Source organism: Zosterops lateralis (genome assembly GCF_965231275.1).
Source record: "Zosterops lateralis genome assembly, chromosome: 2".
NCBI lineage: Eukaryota > Metazoa > Chordata > Aves > Passeriformes > Zosteropidae > Zosterops > Zosterops lateralis.
In genome coordinates, this window is record NC_139763.1 from 31,239,527 (window position 1) to 31,249,882 (window position 10,356).

The window sequence follows — 10,356 nt, forward strand, 5'->3', positions numbered from 1 at the left end:
ACAATCCAGGAAACACATCCTTCTTTATATATATTTACGCTGTATTAGTAAGTCCTGCATCTGTATGAGGCTGTACCTCCCTGAATTCATTGGCCTGCCTTTTTTTTTAAATTTTATTTCCACAGTGTCTCTTAATAATGTAGAGGCCACAAAGTATTCCATGTGTTCTATCTTGTATCAACCCAAACCATATTTAAATATGCTCCCTTAAGTTCCAGAGAGAGACAGAATCTGGTAATGAAGATCACATGCTAATAAATGTATTACATACCAAAGGTGCCATGTCTGACCTGTAAATCAAGGTACTCATACACAAGAGAGCTCCTCTGATGATCAGTCATGCCTCAAAAATGCAGTCATGAAGCATATAGATGATTTCACTAATAATGGCACTGCACTCGGAAAAGCATGTCTTCCTGTTGATTTAAATAAGATTTAATGTGAGTACATGATGCTGAGCAGGTGACTTGCCTTAAGGTCAGCTCTTATGGAAACAAAGCATGACTAAAAAGGGCTACCAAGACTAATCCTAGTAACTAGGGTTGGATTAAAACCTGAAATAACAGCAAAAAAGAAAAAAAAACCACAAAAAAACCAAAAAACCCCAGCATAAGTTTAACAATATGGACAAGCCTAGGCTTCTGCTGAATAGGATGACCTTGGAAGGTCAAGGAAAGTGAAGGTTATTTCAGTGTGATTAGGCTGGATGTGTTCAAATGTAAACTGCACTATGGGTGATTACTTATCTTGTCCAAGGCAGGGGCTCATTTAAACATTTTAGTATGCTTAAATTCTATTTAGGTTTAACTTATACTAAGGGCAGTCAAAACAGCCTTGCCACTGACAGATAACAACTTCTTAAAATGCTTGAAGGAGCCACACTTGGTCTTCCCTAACTGGCCAAGCTGCAAATGTGGATCTTTCGTAAAACCCTTCCAGGAGAAATGTCAAATCTGGAATAAAGATACACAAGAGTCATTCGGGCATACAGCCCTTTTTTAGTGGCATAAACATTGAACATGCTATTAAGATGATCTTTTTAGGTTTAGGTCAACGTCTTCACAGAAAAAAAAAAAAAAAAAAAAAAAAAAAAAAAAAAAAAAAAAAAAAAAAAAAGGGTACATCACTTCCATTGGCTTTAGCATCATCTATCTGAGAAAAACACTCTAGAATATTCCAGAGAGAGCAGGGTGACTTTTCACCAGCTCAATTATCCTTTACATTGCTCTGGCAATGTAAAAATTCTCTAGTATAAAAAGAACCCAGACTCGCACATTGATTTTGCTGCCTATTTAAAGCACTAAACCCCACTACAGCTTAGCATTATTAACAGCAAGAATCCTGTTGGCCTGAACTAGTGAGTGTATAATCCAACAGTACAGTTGCCTATGCAACACATTCTTCAACTTCATCAGACACTTTCAGGCCCGATTACTGACAACAAAGCTTATTAACTGGGCTTAATTTGGAAAATTGGTCTCTTTTGTCCTGGATTAATTATTATACATGTCAGTAACAACACACTTGAAAGGTTAAAATTCCTAGGTTGAGCCTGATAATCTGGCAGGAATTGATTCCATAGCTGGAGACTGCTTATTAATAAATCTGTGTGTAGCTGCAACTGTAGTCATCACTGAAACCTGAAGAAAGGAGCAGCTTTCCAGCCTGTGCAAGACTCAGACTGGTGACAGCCACAGATTTCCAATGTGCTTTGCCAAAAAGGTAACTGTCACAATCATCATTTCTACTCCGCAGGCAGAGAGGAAAGGATGCATAAGCATGTGGTGTCCCAAGGTGCTGATACATACAAACACAGTCAGGCAGAGAATTGGGTTTCTGATAACTGGCTTTTGGCTACTGGTTCAGTGGAGACCAGCAGCCATCAGCATAGCACATGGTTGCTAACACATTTGCATTAGCCTGTTCTACTCCATAGGCTGGCCATAATATCTGTACCAAAGAGAGAATCCTTGGACTTCCTTGGTCAGGCTTCAGCAAAGTGCACCACAGTAGTCAAGTCTGAAAATGCATAGACCAGAGGGTCTAAATCCTCCCCTAACAGGGAGGAGTGCTCTGTAAGACTGCAATATGTCCTCAAGAGAATCTGTTTAAATAGATATTAGAAAGACACACATCACCAGCACATGGTTTTGATGGGGTTTGTGGATATCAGAGTCCTGTAGGTGAGCATTTTGCTTGTCCAGTGAGCAGAGCATTGAGTCACAGCAGTGTGCAGTGACTGTGCACACTACACAATGCCTTTGGAGGAAAAGGAGCCTGGGCTGGGCTACAGCAGCCTTTAGACAACACCTGCCATTACACTACAGCTGTTCTTCACAGTGCTTTAGGGCAGCTTTCTTCTCCTGCAGCCTACACCACCCTGTGTCAGGCTGAGGGGCTGGGGAATGCCTGGCTCTGCCAGCTGCTTTTAGGTGAATTGTTTCATTCCTGCCTGAGCAAAGGCAACTTTCCTGGCTGATGGTGGACTTCAGAAAATGGGAGAAATAGTAAGAGGTGTTTGGAGAAACATGGGGGAGAAAGAGTCGCATGGAAAGGGACCCTATCAATCTCTTCAACTCTTGAGCAGAAGGTTCAAGGGTTTCCCAGGCGAGGACCAATTTTTTGTCCCAAGTAGCAAGTGATGGGACCAGAGGGAAACAGCCTCAAGTTGTGCCAAAGGAAATCTCGGTCAGCTTTTTGGGGACATTTCTTCATGGCAAGATTGTCAAACATTGGCACAGGCTCCCCAGGCATGACCTTCCTGAAGCCTTCAGATCCCCCATGGATGTGACCCTCGGGGATGTGGTTCAGTGGTGCCCTTGGCAATGCTGGGGGAGCGGTTGGACTCCAAGATCCTAGAGGTCTTTTCCAGTACAAATGATTCTGTGATTTCCAGATACACATATTTTTTTAAAGACGAGCGTTAGTGACCTACGAAAGATATTTTAACAGTTAAAAACCCCAAACGTAGCAACCCAAACACACATACACAAGCGTACCCACGTGAGTGCAGCTGCAAAGCCACGCTCGAGGGGAGGGAGGGAGGGAAGAGGCGGAGCGGGGAGGAGAGGGCAGGGCAGAGCAGAGCAGAGCTGCCAGCCCGCCCTCCATTCCTCCCTCCTTCCCTCCCTCCCGCCTTCGGGCGGCCGGGTGCGGCGCTGCGTCTTCTCGCCGCCGAGCCGGGCCGTCCCCGCGGCGGCCTTCGCCTTCCTCCCCTTCCCGGCGGCGGGGCCGGGGCTGGGGCTGGGGCCGGGGCCTGCCCGCGGCCCCGGGAGGAAATGGAGGCGGCGGGCCCGGGCGGCGGCGGCAGGGGCTGAGCGGGGCCGGGGAGGCGCCGCCGCCGCCCGCAGCCGGGCCGGGGGGATGCGCCGGCAGCCGAGGCCGCCCGAGCGGGCCGGCCGTGCCGCCGAGTGAGGCGGGACCCGCCGCGGGCCGGGGCTGCGGGCAGCGGCGCTGGAGGGCCGGTAAGCCGGGAGGGGCCGGGCAGGGCCAGGGGGGAGGCCTGGCGGCCGCCGGCCCCTGGGAGAGGCTCCCCCGGCAGCCCGGGTCGGGCGGGGAAGCCCGCGGGCGCTGCGAGCAAGTGGGGTCCGTCTCTGCCGCGTGAGGGGAAGCCCGCCCAGCTTCGTCCTCGTCTTCCAGAACGGGAAAAGTTTATGTCTGTTCATCCCAGGTCCTTGCGCCCGGAGCCGGGCTGGGGCTGGGCATCGCCTCGGCTCGTCCCCTGCCGGTCAGAGCGCGGCCCTGTCCCGTCTTCTTGGCGGGGACAGAGCTGGTCTTAGGAATGAATGGAGCACCCCTGAAGCCTGGACGCGGGGAAGAGAGGAGCCGCTGTGAAGGGCGGGGGGTGCCCGGGGAGAGGGAGCCGGTGTCTGTCAGACAGGGCACGGCCTGCGGGAGGGGAGGGGAGGTGGGGTCCGGGCCCGGCCCGGGGGGGACACGGAGCCGGTGCCGGCGCTGCTGCCCTCCCTGGTCCTTGGTTCGCATCCCGCTGACAGGTGAACCGCGTGTGCAGGGAGCGCTCCGGGCCCCAGCAGCAGCTGGAAAGACGCCCAGGCCTGTTAGTGCCCTCGGGAGGAGGAGAGCCTTAGGAAAGAACCAGCTTGTTACGATGTATGTTACAGCGCTTGGTAGCACCACCGCAGTTTGCCAAAGGAGCAAGTGTTATATGTGTCTGAATTTTTTTTATAACTATAACAAATTTGCCAGAATTTCTTACGTGTAAGATAACACAGTGGAAGGATTTATGAATATGCATTAGGTCGTCTCAGTTAGCTGTTGCTTGGCCTTCCTTACCAGTTCATTTCCAGTGATGTCAGTCATCAAGCTGATGGGCCAGGCAGTTGGGAGATTGAACCTTCTGGCGTGTCACTGCCATTGACGATGGTGTGCAGGGACTGTCCCCCTGCCAAGGAGCCCCTGTGCAAGCAGCGTAAACTGCAGAGCAGGGACTGTGCACTGAGTTTCAATGCTGCTTAAATCGTTCACCCTTTGTGCCATCATTCACTTGAAGACAGAAGTCTTGTGCAAAGAATGAGTGTTTATTCGAGGTAGCAGGTTACTTGCGGGCCACAGGTCAAGCCTGCAACTCTGTGTCTTGATCTTTGGTTCATGTTTGTGTTGTGTGTTGGTGTGTGAGATTGGTGATCCCATTTTTTCTCATGCAAAACCCTTCATCTGGCTAATCTGAGGGTTATGTGACAGTTTGTGGTAGCCCTGAGAGGGGAAGACAGAGGAATGAGTGGGGACAGGAGTTTTGAGATCTTGTGCTTCTAAAAAGTGTAGAATTGCAATAAGAGAGAGAAAGTAACCAGAAAGCTGTGTATTTCATTGTCAGAAAATGGACTAAACCTTCAGCATATTCCTTGCTTTTGTCTACTTGTAAAGAAAAAATATGTTTTAGACAACCAGAAATAGAAGATTGTTTTGGAAGCTGAAGGAGCCTTTTAAAGAGGAAAAACAAAAGCTAGTACATGTATTTACTAGAAAATAAGTGCAGGAGAGGCAACAGAAATACAGTAAGGTTAAGGATAAAATTGAAAAATATAGGAAGTGCAATTACCCTATCTGAAAACAATAAAAATTTTAAGGTAGAGACAGAGAAATTACATAAACACATTTTTTTAAAAGTACTGATCATTGCATTTAAGTGAGCATAATGGCTGAAGTACTCCTGTCTGTAACTTTGAATAATTCTGCTCCTTGAGATCAGTGATGAGCTGCTGATACAGATATACTTTAGGATGCTTTATACTTTAGAAGTGAGTAACAGTGTAGTAACATCATAATTACATTATGACAGATCCTCTGATAAGACTCTTACATTCATGAGTATGGTTGCAGATTTCCTGTGCACATTAAAACAAAGAGTAGACAAAACTGCTTAATGCTTTCCTCTCAGCTTCCACATATTGAAGGGTAAAAGTGGTGATTCTTATGGATGTGGCTGCAGTTCTGATCCCTTCCTGCTCTCTAAGCCCTGTCCTTGAGGTGGGAATTGTACTGCTTGTAGGTGACTGGCTGAAATGCTCTCCTGTCCCTACAGCACAGGACCTGGCAGCAGGGTCCTCTCTCCACTAACTGCATTTCCCATGTGATTTAACACGATTTCTTAGAAATCCAATACATAAATTACATAAGGGGATATAGATCAATAGTGCTTACTGAATAGTGTGCATCCGTCACCGTTACTGAAGGGATATTCATAGCAGGGATGCTCTGAATGTTGGAGGCCATTTCTACCCTGCTTTATGTAGAACAAATATACTAAGTTGGGCAGAGAGGTTTGGCCTAGACTTTTCATTATAGCTGATGGTTAGAGGTTTAACTCCTGCAGAGTGTTCTCTGCAAGCTTCTGTCAGTCTGCTGCATTCAGTGTTTTAATGTTGAACGGTTCTCATGGTTTTAGCAGAGCTACCTAAAAAGTAAAAAAATGTAATTTCTGCAGTTCTATGTCTTGATATCTGATCTGAATTTTTGTCCTCTGTGAGAGTTGGAAATGGATGCTATATCTGAGAGTAAAGGTAACAAATCTCAGTGCTTAAGTGCAAGATGGTGCATTTCATGGTATTTCATGGACTGAAAAATGAGGACCTTTGAGATTTGGTGGTTTTCAGCATGAATCTTATGGCAGGTTTGCAGTAGTGCAGTGGTAGGATGGGAATTACTTTTTTAACTGTTTAACTGAAAAAAGGCCAGTCCAATGGAGCCCTACAATATTTGCTTTTCCTGGTCAACAGTTTTCCAGATCCTGAAGAATAAACATGTTTTGGATGTTGCATGGTCACTTGTCAGCCAGGGAATTGCAACAAAAACCAGGAGATGACAAACATTGTCTTAATGGAGGTCACAGCAGCTGTAATTGTCCAGAAGACAGTTGATACTTAAGTGTGGGAGTTTTAGAAGTACTTAAAAATGGACTCATGAAAGAAGAGAGGGGGAAAGAAAGGGACTTTCAGAAGCTGAGCTGAAAAGTGCTACTCTGAGAAGATAAAAGTAGGCCTGAACATTGCCATCCTAGATAACATTTTTTTTTCCCTTTAACTGGAGATACTCAGTTCTTTTCTTCCTCTTACCCATTTTGCATCCATCATTTGAGTCCCAAGTGTATTTTGAACTGCTTGACTGCCTGCACAGGCTTTCAGCATATCCTGGAGATGGTTCGGTGCTGTCAGCTGTGGAGAGAATTCTTCCTGGAAACATTTGCACTGCTGGAAGGCAGAAACTAGTTGGAAAAGCAATTGGCACCTGTAGAAGTAGTAGTGATGGTGCAGGTGGACATGCTGAAACAACATCAAAACCAGGCTTACTTCTTTTATTAAAGCTTTGTGGGAATGAAGAAGGTGGAATACTGGTATATGACTGAAAAACTTTATAAAGACTTCCTTAGAAGTATTAGCTAACATTTTTTTGCATCATAACTAGGAATGAGAGCATTTCTTGATTACTTGGGAAGTCACTTAAATTGCTGTATAGAAAATGCAATCACAAACTTGTACAGATGTGACTCTCATTGAAGTTGCATGTGGCTACTTTAGGACTGAGTTTGATCCTATTGCTAGTTATAGAATTGTTGCGAGGGTGTCATTGTATGAGATTTTTGTATTAGATCCTCTTTGTTTAAATGTTGGGATGTGGTATGGCACGTGTCCTCAAAAGGAAGCATTCACTCTTCTCAGCACCTGAGTTCAGCCCCTCAGGTGTCTTATCTCTCCAACAACTGTAGAGACAATAGTTCTGTATTTTTGTAGGTTTTGGATGTGGGTTGATTTTTTATTTGCACTGGAGCTTTCATAGATACTTGGTGTCTACCCCTGTGTGTATTGCCCATCAGAAGTTGGAAATTCAGCTAAAGATACAGCTTTAAACTTTCCATTTCTCTTAGTGGCTGAGAACATCAATCTTTTTTATCATTGATTTTCTTATATTTAATCCTACAGGCATAGAAAATAATTTATTAAGATAGCAGTTTAGAATCAGGATAGAACTGTGTATATTCAGTCAGTTCCTGTGAGTGGTTTCTTTGCACATGAAAACTGCAGTCTCAATTGTTTGGGTAACCCTTCCTGCACTCCTGAGGGAATTCTGTCTTTGAGGCTTACCTGCAGGGATACAGCTAGAGGTAGTAGGCACTGCTGCAAGGAAACTGAAAAATATTTGGCTAGCTTAAGCTTAGTGTTCCAGCTTGGTAGCTTCCAGCCTGTTCATTTCTGTGGGCTGGACAGGGGAAGAGTCCATATTATATGTCATTAGCTGACTTGGGATAACCAAGTATAGTTCTAATGTTACATCTTACCACTGAGAGCATAGCTTTTTTCATCCTCCTTTCCTTCCCTACAATGGGCTGTCTTGCTAAGCTGAGTTAAAAAATGAACTCTTCTTTAAAAAAAAATTGGGGGTTTTGCTAGTCTGTCTCCCCAAGCAGTCAGACAGTGCTATTCCCAGCACAAGCAGGGGGCTGGGAATTGTACACAGGGGTGAAGGAATGAAGCCTCCCTTTGATAGCGACCAGTGGCTACATTGCCTCAGCCTTAACGCTGGTTAAAAATACAGCTGAATGGACAAAAGGTTAAAAGTGGAATCTACTGCTATGTTTTATGATACACGTACTTTTTTATTCTTTTTGGTTATTGAAAGTACTTTTCTAAACTGTAATAAAAATAATTAATGTTTCTATCTTTTCTCTTTCAAACAGGAAGTGCCAGCTTTATATGGCTCACATCTGACAACATGCACCACCAGTGGCTGCTGCTAGCTGCATGCTTTTGGGTGATATTCATGTTCATGGTTGCTAGCAAGTTCATCACATTGACTTTTAAAGACCCAGATGGTAAGTTTAGTTTTAATGTTTGATATGAAACAGAAAATTGAATAGTGCTTCACAAAAATACTCTTTTCTATTAAAAAGTCCTTGGCATGTTATCACTTCTTCAGTAGGACTGAAAACAGAACAACTAAATTTCTGGAAGTGGCAGTGCTGATATTCAGCTTCTTTTCTTGCCAGAAGTCTGAAATCTAACATCACAGGAGATTCTTTTGGTGGTTAAGAACAGAAGGGATCATGTTTGGCAGTACTGTCTTGGTAGGTCTGCTTTTTCAAATACGTTTAGTTTCAGTATCATGATCTACTAGGGATAGAAGTAAAGTGCAAAAACAAGAGAGTACTATTACCTGTTTAAAGTCAGAAGAGACTCAGAAGGTGCTGAAGAGTTCATTTCACGTGATAATAGTTTCCGTCTTTTTGTCACTGCTTGTCTTGTGGCTGAGGCATTATGTAAACCTTGTGGACAGTTTCATTTGCAATGCACTTTGCCTAGCCACCTCTGGCCTGCTTCTTGCATTCAGTTTTATCCCCTGCTGTTTGACTTGTAAACAGCTTATAGGCTTTTGCTTAGCTTAAGTAGCCGAGATGTTATTAAGATGAAGAGGAATGTAAGCCATTTGATGACACCACACAGCATGTTCGTTTTGTGTCTGCTGGGGAGCTGCTTTTACAAAGCCATCCTACTGAGAGTTCTGTGTGAAGGTAATGATCTGACTTAAACTCTTAAGAGATCTGTGTTTCTGCACCTTCATAAGACATGAAAAAATATGTAACTTTTGAAGCATCAACACTTGTGCCATGTTTGTCAATAACTTGATAATGGATAAATACAATAGGTGTACCTTTATAAATAGTGTGCATCTATGTGAAGACTTATTCAGCAAGTCTTACAGAGGAGAACTGTAGACTGACGTAGCTTTCCTTGGACCCAGCTGTTCTGTCCTGGCTCATCTGCAACCAGCTGGTCTTAGGTAGTTATATCTTCCAGTATTTCACTCTATGCCAACTCTTGTTTCCCAGCTCAGGTATTCTTTGGTTGGTTCTTTTCGTTAGAATTTGTCAGGAAAATTAAAATGGAGTTTTAAAAGATAGTAACTAGAGCATAGCCTCTGCATTTACTTGCTTTTTATTATCTTGGCTTGCCAAGTTTTTTCTCTTTTTTGGTGATTTTTTTTTTCTATGCTATATCTTCCACTCCTTTTGAATAGTTCTGTGAGCAGATGATATATAAATTCTTAAGCTTGTCCTGCAAAGGCGTGACTGTGGCTAAGTGTATATATGTGTTGGAGTGTTTGTAATGAAACTAATGACGGGAAATACTTTGAATATACCAACAGAATTTTGGAGGAAGTCCAAACAGGATGGCAAATCCTGGAGAAGCTCTTCTAGGCTTAATAAATAGACTTCTGTTAGAAGTTTTTCTTACTTGGATATGTCTTCTTAGCAGATAGAATAAAACCAGCAGATGCTCAATGAATCAATGTTCTTTTGTTTAAGCGTTTTACTGATGTCTTGGGTGCATGAGCAATAGAAACTATTTAAGGAGCAAGTTTCTGTCCATCATTCCTAGTAGCATCTACAGGCATGCTTTTACACAATGATAGTGAAAAATACTTTAGCTGCTCTTCCACTGAATCAGATTACTTGTATTTTACAGAAGAAAACCATGAAGTAACTCTGTGCACAGCAATCGTTACAGTTTCTGAATGCTTGAATGCTTACATTGTTTTCAGTTTTAACTTGCTTTTCCATGCGTGCCCTTTGTTAAAATCCAGTGTAGGCAGAGAAGAGTACTCCCTAAAGAAAAGGACATAGGCAGTGCACACATTTTCTCAACCATGAAACAGTAAGCCCCTGTGGATGCAGATGAGGAAACGTTATTCAAGAATCTATATCAAGGGAAAAGTAATCCAATATGGATGGGAATAAATTTTCAGAGAGAAATCATGTTCTTTTTGCTTTGTATTTAGGGAAAGCTGCTTCAAATTATTTTTGATCTTCCTGCACTGTATAAACTAAAGCTATAGTGATGTTTT

The 10,356-nt window shown here is 43.7% G+C and overlaps 1 protein-coding gene across 1 annotated transcript in view; it reads left to right on the plus strand.

The window, feature by feature from the left end:
• The first annotated feature begins 3,421 nt into the window (after positions 1-3,421).
• Positions 3,422-10,356, plus strand: part of CHST10 (carbohydrate sulfotransferase 10) — a 19,724-nt gene continuing 12,789 nt past the window's right edge. The window contains exons 1-2 of the mRNA XM_083885142.1: positions 3,422-3,464; positions 8,192-8,326. Coding sequence (XP_083741268.1) covers positions 8,227-8,326 — 100 coding nt within the window. The 5' untranslated portion in view covers positions 3,422-3,464; positions 8,192-8,226. The remainder of the gene's footprint in view (positions 3,465-8,191; positions 8,327-10,356) is intronic.